This window comes from Cololabis saira, chromosome 4 (genome assembly GCF_033807715.1).
Source record: "Cololabis saira isolate AMF1-May2022 chromosome 4, fColSai1.1, whole genome shotgun sequence".
In the NCBI taxonomy this organism is placed as follows: domain Eukaryota; kingdom Metazoa; phylum Chordata; class Actinopteri; order Beloniformes; family Belonidae; genus Cololabis; species Cololabis saira.
This window is the reverse complement of record NC_084590.1, coordinates 5,657,789-5,673,067: the sequence shown is the minus strand read 5'-3', so window position 1 is coordinate 5,673,067 and position 15,279 is coordinate 5,657,789. Positions and strand designations below refer to the sequence as shown.

The 15,279-nt window shown below is 46.4% G+C and overlaps 1 protein-coding gene across 2 annotated transcripts in view; it reads left to right on the top strand.

The window, feature by feature from the left end:
• LOC133441419 (alpha-2-macroglobulin-like) overlaps nt 1–11,137 on the top strand; it is a 60,282-nt gene extending 49,145 nt beyond the window's left edge. For both annotated transcript variants that reach the window (XM_061718698.1, XM_061718699.1), the window contains exons 31-36: nt 135–253; nt 2,224–2,314; nt 2,566–2,634; nt 2,717–2,822; nt 2,904–2,945; nt 10,375–11,137. In XM_061718698.1, coding sequence (XP_061574682.1) covers nt 135–253; nt 2,224–2,314; nt 2,566–2,634; nt 2,717–2,822; nt 2,904–2,945; nt 10,375–10,397 — 450 coding nt within the window. In that variant the 3' untranslated portion in view covers nt 10,398–11,137. The remainder of the gene's footprint in view (nt 1–134; nt 254–2,223; nt 2,315–2,565; nt 2,635–2,716; nt 2,823–2,903; nt 2,946–10,374) is intronic.
• The last annotated feature ends 4,142 nt before the right edge of the window (nt 11,138–15,279 follow it).

Genomic DNA, 15,279 nt, shown 5'->3' with positions numbered 1-15,279 from the left:
AGAGACTCTCCCGTCTCTGATGGGACAACAACCTCAAATGTCATTGCTTCTGTGTCTGCAGAGAAACAGGTCCACGTGCAAATGCCTCTGCTTGTTTAGTCGTCTTGTTTCACATTGTCCTGATGTCTTTGCAGATCTCCATGCATTACAACATCCCGCCTCCTGCCGACTTCTCCGCCTTCCAGATCTCCACCAGCGTCGAGGCGCAGTGTGACGCCACCCGTCCACAGCTCAGGCTCTCCGTCACCGTCAAGTACGCTGTCCACCTGCACGTTCAGTTTTGTGTGTTGGAGGAGTTGGAGATCATGGGGTGTTGGAGATGATGGGAGTGTTGGAGATTATGTGGGTGTTGCAGATTATGGGGGTGTCGGAGATGATGGGGGTGTTGGAGATGATGGGGGTAATGGAGATGATGGAGGTATTGGAGGTGATGGGAGTGTTGGAGACGATGGGAGTTTTGGAGGTGATGGGAGATTTGGAGGGGATGGAGGGGATTGGAGAGTTGGAGGTGATGGGAGAGTTGGAGGTGATGGAGGTGATGGGAGAGTTGGAGGTAATTGGAGAGTTGGAGGTGATGGAAGTGATGGAGGTGATGGGAGAGTTGGAGGTAATTGGAGAGTTGGAGGTGATTGGAGAGTTGGAAGTGATGGGAGTTTTGGAGGTGTTGGAGGTGATGGGAGAGTTGGAGGTGATGGAGGTGATGAGAGAGTTGGTGGTGATGGGAGTTTTGGAGGTTATGGGAGACTTGGAGGGGATGGAGGTGATTGGAGAGTTGAAGATGATGGGAGAGTTGGAGGTGATGGAGGTGATGGGAGAGTTGGAGGTGATGGGAGAGTTGGAGGTGATGGAGGTGATGGGAGAGTTGGAGGTGATGGGAGAGTTGGAGGTGATGGGGATGATGGAAGTGTGGGAGATGATGGGAGTGCTGGAGGTGATGGAGGTGATGGGAGTGTTGGAGGTAGGTAATGGGAGAGTTGGAGGTGATGGGAGAGTTGGAGGTGATGGGAGAGTTGGAGGTGTTGGAGGTGATGGGAGTGTTGGAGGTGATGGGAGAGTTGGAGGTGTTGGAGGTGATGGGAGAGTTGGAGGTGATGGGAGAGTTGGAGGTGTTGGAGGTGATGGGAGAGTTGGAGGTGATGGGTGATGAGAGTTTTGGGGGTGATGGAGGTGATGGAGGTAGTAGTGGTAATGGAGGTGATGGGATATTTGGGGGTGATGGAGGTGATGGGAGAGTTGGAGGTGATGGGGATGATGGAAGTGTTGGGGGTTATGGGAGAGTTGGAGGTGATTGGAGTTTTGGAGGTGATGGAGAGTTGGAGGTAATGGGAGTGTTGGAGGTAGGTAATGGGAGAGTTGGAGGTGATGGGAGAGTTGGAGGTGATGGGAGAGTTGGAGGTGTTGGAGGTGATGGGAGTGTTGGAGGTGATGGGAGAGTTGGAGGTGTTGGAGGTGATGGGAGAGTTGGAGGTGATGGGAGAGCTGGAGGTGTTGGAGGTGATGGGAGAGTTGGAGGTGATGGGTGATGAGAGTTTTGGGGGTGATGGAGGTGATGGAGGTAGTAGTGGTAATGGAGGTGATGGGATATTTGGGGGTGATGGAGGTGATGGGAGAGTTGGAGGTGATGGGAGAGTTGGAGGTGATGGGGATGATGGAAGTGTTGGAGGTTATGGGAGAGTTGGAGGTGATTGGAGTTTTGGAGGTGATGGAGAGTTGGAGGTAATGGGAGTGTTGGAGGTGATGGGAGAGTTGGAGGTGTTGGAGGTGATGGGAGAGTTGGAGGTGATGGGTGATGGTATATTTGGGGGTGATGGAGGTGATGGGAGAGTTGGTGGTGATGGGGGGAGTTGGAGGTGATGGGCGAGTTGGAGGTGATTGGAGTTTTGGAGGTGATGGAGAGTTGGAGGTAATGGGAGTGTTGGAGGTGATGGAAGAGTTGGAGGTGTTGGAGGTGATGGGAGAGTTGGAGGTGATGGGTGATGACAGTTTTGGGGGTGATGGAGGTGATGGAGGTAGTAGTGGTAATGGAGGTGATGGGATATTTGGGGGTGATGGAGGTGATGGGAGAGTTGGAGGTGATGGGAGAGTTGGAGGTGATGGGAGTTTCGGGGGTGATGGAGGTGATGGAGGTAGTAGTGGTAATGGAGGTGATGGGATATTTGGGGGTGATGGAGGATATGGGGGTGATGATGCGGTTCCACCTGATGGTGCTCTGGTCTCCTGCAGGTACCAGGGAAGGAGAGATGAGACCAACATGGTCCTGATCAACATCAAGCTGCTGTCCGGATACGTCCTGGACAAGAAGTCCCTCGACCTGGTCAGTTGAGTCAATAAGCTGTCAATCACCTCCCGAGTGGGCGGAGCCAAACAGGGAGGTGGGAGTAGTCACAGCAATGTCCGTCAAGTCTGATGGACCAAACTAAAATAGTGATAAATACATTTTATTCTCGTTGATTCCAGTTTAATTTGTGTGAAAAGCATCAAAGCCTGAAAGTTCTTGGAACTTTGCTACTGTAGTTCCCACCAAGCCAGGTGTGTACTAATACCCAGGCGTTTCTATGGTTACAGCTGCAGCGCAAGCTCTTGGTGAAGCGCGTGGACGCGGGAGAAGGACTCATGGACATCTACTTGGACGGGGTAGGAACCGGCGCCGGGGCTTCTGGCGGGAGGTACGCAGCGCGCCTCCATACTTTAGTAACCGGAAAGTTTGTGGTTGCAGCTGAAGAAGGACGAGACCGAGACCTTCAGCGTGACTCTGGAGGAGGACCAGAAGGTCCGGAACCTGAAAGCCGCCGTGGTCAAAGTGTACGACTACTACCAGACGAGTAAGTGTCCTCGGCCGTCCAGCTCCGCCCATCCTCCTCTGTCGGACCTCCCCAAACTCATGATGTTTCTGCCCCTTTCAGGCGATGAAGCCGTGGCCGAGTACAACTCCCCCTGCGCAGAGAGTACGTAACCTCCTCCAGCTTCTCAGGAATGTTTCAAAACCTTTGTTCTGGTCTTCTCTTGATTTTTTTTTATTTTTCTTCCTTTATTAGTCCCACAACGGGGAAATTCTTTCTCTGCATTTAACCCAGCTCTAATTAGACTAGAGAGGGGGGCGCTGTGGAGCTATGAGGGGATAGGACGCGTCTCGCTGTAGCTCCTACAGATTTCACGTTAAAATTACATTTAACACAAAACCTGTGCAATCTTTGACCTGCCGGTTACCGTATTCTTCATCTCTGCACTCTCTGGGTGCCCACTACACTGCGAAAAATGCCGACGCGAGCGGGGACGACCTGGGAAACGGAGAATGAAGGTGAGGGCCCGACTGAAGCGCCGGTCCAGAGTGAGGGGGAGGACCCGGCGCCGAGCACTCCGAGCACGGACATTCAAGCTGTGCTGGCCGCCATAGCATCACTGCAAGCGGAGCTGTCCCAAGCTAAGTCGGACATTTGCAACAAAATTGACGAGAAAATTGCTGTTGTGAATACGGCTTTGAGATCTGAAATTGCCGCTCTGAGAACAGAAAGTGACGCCGCATTTGTTGTGGTACACGGCAAACTGAACTCCCAGAGTGAAACGCTGAAAAGTTTAGAAGATAATGCTAATGCTACTTCCGATACTGTTGCGGACCTAGAAGCTACGGTGAAGCAGCTGCACAGCCAGGTTGAGCAACTGTCAGAAAAGTGTTTGGACCTGGAGGGGCGATCTAAGCGTCAGAATTTGAGAATCGCGGGAGTCAAGGAAGGGGAAGAAGACGGCCAGAAAGCCAGGGATTTCGTGGCCCAGCTGCTTATGGAGGTTTTACAGCTGGATGAAAAACCAGTGATTGACCGAGCCCACAGAGCCCTGAGGCAGCGTTCTGGGGACAGCGAGCCTCCTCGGCACCTGATTCTCAGGGTGCACTACTGTCACGCGCTGGAGAGCATCCTGCAAAAGGTCATGAAATCCCGAAATCTCACATATCGAGGGCAGCGGATCCAAGTCTTCAGAGACTTTCCACCCACTGTTGTTAAACGCAGAGCCGCCTTCACTCCAGCCAGGAAGTTGCTGCGTGACCAGCCTGGAGTCAAATTTGGTCTCCTGTATCCAGTGTCATTTAACTCACAGTTACATATACCCAGCGGAGCAGGGAGAGAGTCTGAGGATGGATGCCTGCAACCACCCTACATAATGCATAATAATAACAGCAGGAGGGATGATATAACATCCACAAACGAGCCAGTTAAAAGAGGCAAGGTGCTCGCTCACCTTAAATCCTTGCAGGCGGATGTAATTTTTTTACAGGAAACCCACCTGAAAAACGACTCACATGCTAAGCTCAGGTGTAGGTGGATACAACATATCTATCACTCTAATTTTTCAGTTAAGGCTCGTGGCACGGCCATCTTAATCCATAGGGGGGTTCCCTTTAAACATCTGTCTACAATAGCGGATAAGGACGGGAGATATGTCATGGTTGTGGGAGAATTTCACTCTACACCTGTAACATTATTAAATATATATGGACCCAATTATGACGATCCAGGATTTTTCTAAAAAGTTTTTAATCTGATTCCTGATATCTCCAGCACTAATCTAATAGTTGGTGGAGACTTTAATTTAGTTTTGGACACTTATTTGGATAGGTCTTCTTCACAGAGGGTGGAACCTTCCAGGGCCTCTAATCTGCTGAGCTCTTATATTGAAAATATGAATGTTTTTGATGTGTGGCGGATTTCTAATGCTACTGGTAGAGACTATTCCTTTCATTCTAAGGTACATAATAGCTATACCAGAATAGACTTTTTCTTGGTTGATGGTAAACTAATGCCATTTTCCTACAATGCAAAATACCACAATATTATTATTTCCGATCACAGCCCAATATCATTTTCATTACAGCTCGGTGAGAACATGCCTGCCCAGAGAAATTGGAGATTCAATCCTCAACTCATCACAGATAAGAAGTTCTGTGAATATCTGGAATCAAACATTGAGTTATTTTTTGAAACTAATGATAATGAAAATACATCTCCTACACTGTTATGGGAAGCCTTTAAGGCCTTTCTGAGAGGGCACATTATTTCTTTTCAATCCTCTCTCAAGAAGCGTAATAAGGCAAAACAACTATAACTTGAGGAGGAAATCCGTAAACTCGATATGGAGAATGCTCTGCGCCCCTCATTAGAAAAACATACTAAAATATCGACTCTTAAATTTAAACTTAACAAGTTACTATCAGATAGGATTTGCAGAGCCTTTATTTTTACAAAACAGCGATATTTTGAATTCGGCGATAAGCCACACAAATTACTGGCAGTTTTATGAAACGCTATACACTTCTGAGGTTAACTCTGTGGGAGAAACAATGCAGAAATTTCTGGATAAATGTAATCTCCCGTCTCTGAGTGAAGCGGACCGCGATACCTTAGGAGCAGACATTACATGTAAAGAGCTATTAGCAACCATTGGTTCAATGAAAAACGGTAAAAGCCCCGGCCCTGATGGACTCAGCAATGAGATTTATAAGAGGTTTGGGGGATTGCTGGTTCCTTATCTGCGAAAAATGTACATCCAATCGTATGGGGATGGAGTACTGACCCAGACGCTGACCGAGGCCACTATCACCCTCCTTCCCAAAAAAGGGAAAGATTTGGAAGAAGTAGGTTCTTATAGGCCAATCTCGTTATTAAACTCGGATCAAAAAATTCTAGCCAAGACATTGGCCAGAAGACTTAACGTATTCATGTGCAAGCTGATTCACCCTGACCAAACTGGGTTTATCCCACAAAGAAATTCTTTCCATAACTTCAGACGTCTTTTAAATATCATGCATTCTCCCAGGCTTCCCCAAAAGGACCTTATTATTCTCAGTCTGGACGCCGAAAAAGCGTTCGATAGGGTCGAATTGGTATACTTATTTTCGGTCTTGCAGAAGTTCAACTGTGGTGATAAATTTGTGTCCTGGACTAAGCTCTTGTACAATAGCCCCCGGGCCAGAATTCTTACTAACAGAACGCTTTCTGATCCTTTCCGGCTAGGTAGGGGCACGAGGCAGGGCTGCCCACTTAGCCCTCTACTGTTCGCGCTAGCCATAGAACCGCTGGCCGAGACTGTCCGTTTGCATCCAGATATACATGGTTACAATACAGAATACACTAAGAATAAAATATCGCTGTACGCGGACAACATTTTGTTATTTGTCACGCAGCCTAGGATTACAATTCCCTCGATTTTGAAAACATTTCAACTGTTTGGTAGTTTCTCCGGGTACAAAATTAACTGGGGCAAAAGCGAGCTACTACCAATACATGTAACAGATCAAGATTGGCTCAAACAGTTTCCTCTCAGAATAGCATCAGACAGTCTAACTTATTTGGGGATAGTAGTTACCAAGAAGTATAATTATCTTTACAAGGCCAATTTTCCCACCCTGTTAAATAAATTAGAAAACAATATACAATTTTGGAAAACACTCCCCATTTCTCTGCTGGGCAGAGTGAATGCTGTTAAGATGATTTTTCTCCCTCAGCTACTTTATCTTTTTCAAAACCTACCTATTTACCTTGCCAAATCTTTTTTCATTAAATTGGACTCTATCATTCTCCCCTTTGTATGGAATTACAAGTCTCATAGAATAAAGAAGGATCATCTTTGTAAACACAAAACTAATGGGGGTCTAGCACTGCCTAATTTTATTTTATATTACTGGGCCACTGGAATACGCTCTATGGCATATTGGTTAGACGAAAACCCGATACCCTATGACGGGCTAGAGATGGAACGGGAAGATTGTCTACCTCATTCTATTAGAGCTGTTGTACTATCTCCTGTCCCAGTCAATAGATCTTGTTTTAAACATAACCCTGTAATTTACGCTTTAACTAAGATTTGGAAACAACTGAGGAATCATTTTAATTTTAAGGCAGTTTCATTTCTGTTGCCTATAACTGCAAACCCCTCTTTCACACCATCAGCTTTGGACGAGGCCTTTTCCACCTGGAAACGATTGGGGATTTGTATTGTTGGTAACCTATACATAGGGGGGACCTTTGCCTCTTTCCAGCAACTCCAAGAAAGGTTTAATTTACAGAAGAATCAGTTTTTCAGATATCTTCAGATTAGGAACTATGTCAGAACACACCTCCCTAATTTTGAGAAGGCAATTCCAGATAAAATAGAGAGTTTATTTAACCTGTTCCCCAATCCACGCTACATAATCTCGCAACTATATGAGATTCTATAAAGCATGTGCCTTCCCGGGATGGATAGGATAAAAGAAGGGTGGGAAAGAGAGTTCGGAGCCCTGATACCTCCCAATGTGTGGGAGGAGAGTTTGGAGCACATCAATGACTGTTCTATAAATGCCCGACACTGTCTGATTCAATTTAAAATATTGCACAGACTACATTACTCCAAAACGAGGCTGCAGGTATGGAGGGTACGCACTGTTGCCTTCTTTGTTTTTTTTTTTGTTTTTTGTTTTTTTCCTGTCCATTTTTGTTTCATCTGCTTTGTGGATGCAGGGCTTTGCTTATTTACTTGCTATTAATTTTTTGTCATCTGTCCCTTTCTGTCAGGGATTGCTTTTCTCACCTTCTGTTAAAAAAAAAAAAAAAGGAAACATAACTGTTGATTGTTAATTCCTCTGTTAAATTTGTGGTTGTAGAGAGCGGTTGGGGGCCTTGCTCAGGGGCCCAAAGTGGTTGACCTCGGTTGCAATCCAGGGGCTTGAACCTGGGACCTCCAGACTCCAACCCTCCTCTGTAACCACTAGGCTACCAGTCTTGTTCAACTGTCGGAGCCACGTCAGAAGGAGGTTGAACAGAGTGGAAAAGGTTAATGAAAAAGCTGCGACTTGAACATTTCACCGACTTCAGACGGGACAATCAAGACATTTGAAGCTGGCTGTTTTGTCTCCTCAGCTTTATTTAATTTAATATACAGTAATCGCTGGTTTTTTCGCGGGGGTTACATTCCAAAAAGAACCTGTGGTAGGTGAAATCTGCGAAGTAGCAACCTTTTTTTTTTTTTACAATTATTATACAAGGCTTAAAATTGCGGAGATCAGCCCCTCCCCACCATGACCCGATTAATTGGATTTGAACGGGAGAAAATGAAAATTGATTATGAAAAAATATAAGTACAGTAGGACAAATTGTGACTGGCGCGTATTTCACTGTCTTCTGTTGCTGCTGCATCCTGACTCGCTCTGTAGCGTCTTTTTCTCCTAAAGCCTGCGGTGCAGGTGTGTTTTTTCCAGAGAAGAACATAGTTATGGGTCGTTGTTGACGCTCTTTTTTCTTCTGGGTAAAAAGATTCTTATAAACCGACATGCCACCATGGATTATATCTGAGACTGTAATGAACGATTCATCAAAGGGTCCCGTTCTTGAGCTGCTGCTGAAGTTCATTGGCCGTTCTCAGCTTGTTGCTAAGCAACCAACATTATTGACATAGGAAGTGAAGAAGCGGGGAGACTGTTTAGCCAATCAGAATGCAGAACACGATGCACAATGCAAATCTGTGAAGCAGCGAGACGTGAAAGATGAACCGCGTGCTTGAAAAGAGGTAAAGATGATGAAGTTACCAGGTTTTAGTGCTTGAAAATTGGTAAATATGATGAAGTTACCAGGTTATTTTGATGATTTGGCGTGATTGAGGAGAGAAGATGTCCACTTTTGTCAACAAATCTGAAAAAATTCACTGAAATGTTAAAAACAACGTTCCTCAAAAGGAAATTTGAATATTTCTGCTTTGAGAATACAGTTACATCATAAATAACACCTAACCTTTACTGTAGAGAGGGTTAGGATCAGTGTTACATCAACATCTCTGGACTCGGAGGCAGCTGGGATGGACCATCACCATGGACACACGGATTTTACTAACTGAGGAGTACCACAAGGCTCTGTATGAGGACCCGTGCTCCTTTCATTCTACATAACCCTCAGCATCACCTGGTGTTAATTTCAACACGATGATGTAAAACCAACTAATCAACCCTGAAACTCGTCATCGCTCGTATCCTTGATGTCTTAACAAGTGCTGTGACAAGACAAGTGGTAAAATCTTTAATGGAACAGCTCTCGTGAGATGTGTTGCAGGTCTGAAATGTAAAAAGGGATGTTTATTAAATGAAAGGAAGCCGATGAGGAAAATACACTGTCTCCACGTCTGCAAAGAAATAAAAGGCAAAGCAAGTGAAGCACAATCTGCACTCTTTAAATTAGCATCTTGCAGTTGTTTTCGTAGTTTTACTGACATGAATTTAATTCGGTCTGCAGAGAAACAAACATTTTAAACTAGGGATGCCACGATACTGGTATCGGTATCGGGGCCGATACTGCTCTCATATACTCGTACTCGCAAAAAGTCTCCGATACCATGCACCGATACTTCCTTGTCGTTGTAGTTACTGGTTAGGGCCTCTAGGGGGAGATGTTGAGCCGCCCCGCGGCTCCCTGGGTCAGTCTGCAGCCTGGCGGCGGAGCAGTCGACGAGCCGCTGCTGCTCAGCCAGCTGTTCCTGTTTCAGTTTGTTCTATATTCCTTAATTATACAAACTGGTTGAGTATTACCCTTACTCACAGGGAAGTTTACTAAACACTCCACGTAACTCACAGTACAACATAAACAATCCCATTGTTACATTCAGTTTAGCCGCGTTAGCCGCTTTAGCTGGTTAGCCGCGCCGACAGCCTGCAGTCTGTCTTGCTTCTGTCATTGTCCCTTATTTTGAAATATGTCCACACTGCTGACATCCCGCTTGCATTAATTGTCACTATCTTGCCTGAAACGGCACAGTCTCACTCATGTATCACTCTCTATAACCGGACTGTAAGAATGGGATTGTTTGTGTTCTTCTTCTTCTTCTCTGTTTAATTGGCGGATCGCAACCAACTTTAAGGTGCATACTGCCACCTACTGTACAAGAGTGTGTAACATCATTTCATTTAGCCTGTTTTTTAAATTATATTTGATTGTTTATGTTGTTTCACACGGACGGCTTCAGGTGAAGCACCGCACATGCTCAGTTGATGTTCCTGCGATGAGACTAAAGCGCGGAGGAAAGCCCCGCTGGCTGAGTTCTGTTTAAAATTGAATTTCTGTTGCAAATAAAACCTGTCTTCCAATTCATTGCCTTTTGCATCTTTAGCCTAGTCATTTTTGTGGTAGAAGTATTGGATCGGTACTCGGTATCGGCGAGTACACAAATTAAAATACTCGTACTCGGTGTAAGAAAATTGGTATCGGGGCATCCCTATTTTAAACCATTTTCATGTTCATTCTGTAAAGACTCGTGAAAAGGATGCTCACAGATGGCGTTTTCCTTCAAAACTGGTCACATGATCCAAGTTAACAGTGTCTGTAATGGGTTGAGTGGAAGATAACGGCCTTTTCTCTGCAGGTGACAGCGTCAACGAACTGTGAATCCACTTCCTGTGCCGCTCCGGCGAGAACAAGCTGCTGGAGAAACCGACGTCCAGGAGCCAGATGCATGAAACTCTGCAGCTATTTTATCTGCGGTGATTGATGTTTCTGAGCCAGCGTACCGAGGGGTGGAACCCTCATCTGGTAGTTTTAGGGACTTTTTATATTCTTTTTATTGTGAATTTATGGTAGTCGGTATCAGTTCCTGTCACGTGTCATCATTGTCTCTGCTGGTCTGTGAATGGGCGGAAACAGTCCTGCTGGACTTAAGGACCAGAACCGCTTCAGTCCCGTCGGTCAGCTCTGCTGCGGCGGCGAGGGGGAGCGAGCTGATCGGGACGAGGCGTTCATAAGCTCTCATCACACTGGTCTTTCCAGATCCACCCCCACCCAACTCCCCGGGCCCCAGACCCTCATCCCCCTGGACTTCTCCGGATCAGTGACCCCCCCAGCTCATGTCAGAGATCGGAAGGATCCGGCGGACTCAAGGAAACCAGCCCAAACTCTGTGATAGTCGTTAATAGATGGGACAAAAATCCACATGTTCATACATGACAGTGACACACGAGACAGACGGTTCCAGTTACAGGATGGTCCGAGTGCCGATTGTGAGTCTGTTTTGTGTCTGACAAAGAAAAAAAAACGAGTTGTGTGGGTGGTGGTGGGTTATGTATCTGCAGACATTTGTTGTACCGTGAAGTGTAGGTACTGTTTTAAATCCGACAATAAAAGCTCTAAAACAACAATCAGTTAAAAAGCGTGTTTCATACCACACCGTCTTGTTTCAGCACTGCGCCATCCTATCAACGCAGATAATATACAAAAACCAGCGCTAAACACATTTAACACAATGTATTAAGGTTTTGTCACTGCCTTGCCACCCGAGGCGCCGCCACAGTAGAGGTCAGCGCCGCGGGTCACATCCATCCTCCGCTCCAACAAACAGGAAAATAAAGGGGAGGTTCAGCAGGGGGATCAATACCAGGCGAACAGGTGACCAGAAGTCCCTGATCAGGACCTCTCAGCTCAAGGGAAGGAAAGGCACCTATTGTCGGCCCGCCTCCTGCTGTAATAGTATTCCTGCAGTTCACGTCCTCGGTCTCCTGAAGATACGACCCGTTTTAACAGTTGACAGCACCCAGCACGGCGATGCCCCGCCCACTGTAGTAAAAACGGTGTTATAAAAGACAGTACCGCCTGGTCGCTGCCCTCATGACCCCCAAATACTCAGAGCTGCAGGTGTACAACCCCAGAATCACAGGATGTTGGGACCAGGTGTGAACTGATGCTGACTCAGTAACTTTGACATTTACTCTTACTCATAGAAGACGTTATGAACCAAATGTATTTCATGCTCTTCTTCATGTCTCTTGATGCCTCCGAGCCCAGAGATGTTGCCTATGAATGAGGTTAACCCCTGGGTTAATATGAAGCTGGGAGCATAAATCCCAGTATCATCTGCATATAGAATGCTATTTGTATTAACACCACATGGCAGTGTTATGTAGAATTAAAGAAGCAGAGGCCCTAATACAGAGCCTTGTGGTACTCAGTTTGTAAAATTCATGTTTCCATGGTGATGGTTCATCCTAAATGCCTACAAGTCCAGAGATGAAGTATCAATAGTGAATGTAGCTCTGTGTTGACAGGTTTCCACACCAATCTTTATTTGTGTGATCGTATCAGATAGTTACCAATAGTTATTTTTAATGAAACGAGACGTGGTGAGGCATCCGTGACTGAAACCATCAAATCACCTGGTTGAAATGACGTCACCTTCTTTCACCTAAGTAGCACTCACTAACTTCTGTAATGGTCTGAATTACATAATAAGATGCATCTTAATAAATGTAATGAAACAGATCAGAGAAACGTTAAATATTTTGTGTTCTGCAAGACATTTTTTTGTTCCTTGTTTCCACGTGGTCCTAACATTTTCTGACACAGGGTTGTAATGTTGTTGTGGACAAATGCCTCCACGGTGACGTAGAAAACCTCCTAGGAACCTGCACGCTCATGACGAGATGTGGGGAGGCATCCGTGACTGAACGTGGTGAAGGCACAGGAGTGGGTTGCATCAGAGTGCAGGGTTGATCCCAGGAGGGTTCTTTTGGGCCCACGCCATCAAAACCACGAGTTCGCTTAAGGTTTACGCGGCAAACGCGCATGTACTCGGCCTCCTGACGGCTTCAAACAGCCGTGGTCAGACCAGGACACGGCCAGCCAGACAGTCTGAGGCTTTCCTTAGGAATCAACAGGAATAAACTGGAAGTTCATCAACTGTCTGGTTAGCTTGTCCGAGGGAACTAACGTCAGGCTTCAAAACATCTCAGCTGCCAGTTAAAACTGTTAAAACCGACTGAATGAAAATCCAGCCGAACGTCGATCCTGGTCGTCGCTCAATCTAGTCTACCAGTTAGCTTTAACCCGGGAATACAAACGTATTCACAGAGACGCTAACTAGCTGCAGCTAGCCAGGCCACCAGACACGCTACATGTGAGCTAGCACGTCATTGACAGTTTATGACGCGGTTGCAGACGTTCTCTGATCCACCAAACCCGCATCATGTGACCATCACTGGGGGCCGACGTCAAAGGTTGAGGATGCGGCGCCGTTTGAAGCTAAAAGGGACTGATGCAGGGCCCAGACCCTCGGCCCCACAGCAGGGTTTCTGGCCCGGGTCAGGCTTTGATTGACGGCAGCGACTCCCGGTGAGCTGGGCTGCCTGCACCGGGCCACATCCCCATCAGAAGTGGGCCACTTCTCCATGTTCTTTGGTTCTTTGGGCCACGTCTGCCAGAGCTGGGCCCAGTTGATGAACTTTCACATCTGGTCCACGTGGCCCAGATTCGGTTCTATATGTACATTTACCTTTTTTCAAGGGAGATATGTTCATTTTGTGTGATTATACTTTTTGACAGAATTCATTTCAGTTCTGCTCAAAAACAAAATCAAAGTCACAGATGTTATTCTTTAATAATGCTTCCTGTCAGTTCCCATGGAAACGGTCCACACTGGAATCTTCTGGAACGTTCCTGGAAATTTTACCGGAAATGTTGACTGCAACCCTGCACTGTGAAACTGGAGGCGTGGCCTGACCAGAGAGGCGTGGTCTGGTCACAGAGAGGCGTGGCCTAGTCACAGAGAGGCGTGGCCTAGTCACAGAGAGGCGTAGCCTGGGCACAGAGGGGCGTGACCTGGTCACAGAGAGGCGTGGCATGGTCACAGAGAGGCGTGGCCTGGGCACAGAGGGGCGTGGCCTGGTCACAGATAGGCGTGACCTGTTCACATAGGGGCGTGGCCTGGTCACAGAGAGGTGTGGCAATTTCAATAAAATACCCCCTCCATATGTATTAGAGCTGTTGCTCTTATATTTTTTTTATCCAAAATTGGCTATTTAACAGTCTTAAATCAAAAAAAACAAAGCAGTTTTTTTTAATGGATTTACGAGGGATACTTGTCTATCAAACTGGAGGCTGCCTGACGAAAAAGTAAATTTGCTGATATAAAGCATCTAAAACAAAACAAAGGCAAACATTCGCTGCAATCTTTAACTTGTAATCGTGACAACACACCAGCTCTGAACCTTCACTGCTTCACTGCTGTCTTCTCTTTTCCGTTTAATCCTGCCGCTGTTTTTTGGTCCTACAATGCCTCCACCTGGACAAAAGGCGCAAAGACCATGAAACATATAACAACAAAATCAGTGAAACTGACAGGATATCAATCCATTCAGCTACACAACAAAAGTGACTAATGTGTACTAATTTGATTCGGTATCAGTTAAACTGACAACTGCTGAAACATTTCCAGTTTAATAAGTCAGTCATCATTTGTGTGTGCAATTAGAGTTCATTGATAAAGGTAAATGAGCTTTTATTCCGAGGGTTAGTAGTGGTAAAAATGTTCGTGTTCAGGAATTTTTGTTTGTGTCTCTGACTGACACAGTAATACACAGCAGTGCCTTCAGTCGCTGTCAACCCTAGTCCTTAACATACAGGTCTGTATGTTAACACTCTTTTTCATAACATAATAGGAATCCATGTGAATATTATCAATTAAAGGTATAGTCTGTAATGTTGGAGAGCTAGCAAGATTTGAAAGTGGCACCTCCTCTAAGCCCCGCCCCCTCCTCCCCCTCCCGTCAGCGCTCCGTCCAAAGCCACGCCCCCACAAACTTTGGGGAACGCGCATTTGCAGGAGTTGAGTTTTCCAGGACATTTTGGACAGCACATTTTCAACAGAACTACCCCATGTCTCATTCACCTGTAAGTGAGGCCGGTTTTAGGGGGGGGGGGGGGGGGGGCAGGGGTGGGCTGTGCCCACCCAAACGTGCATCCTGCCCACCCAATCAAAGTTATGGGGATCCTATATTTTTTTATAATTTTATTTTTTTATAAATATAAAAAAATATCACAGTGTGTCTCGGCAGAGGGACCCGACGTCCCAGCAAAATGAGCACCTCACAGAAGTGTTCAGAACAGCACACAGCACACACAGAAGGCTGATTTATGGTTCCGCGTTACACCAACGCAGAATGGTGCGCGTCGCCGTGTACCCTACGGCGTAGCCGTGGCAACACAGCCTGCACGGCACCGCAGCGCACTGCCACCCGCACCGGCGCTCTCCGCCCTCGCCCTCTTCGCCCTCGCTCCATCCGCACGGACCCCCATACTGAGGAGGTGGTATTTTTGGCTGCGTTTTCTTGTTTTCTGCGCCATTCTTCAGCAAACGTGACTCGAGTGTGTGAAGTTTTCAGCCAAGATTTTCAACGTGGATATTTATCGTGATCATTATATTCAAATATATCTACTTGAGGGAGGAGACAGGGCGGAGTGTTGTGCTCCCGCATGTGCCCAATTCCACGTTGATTGTGATGTT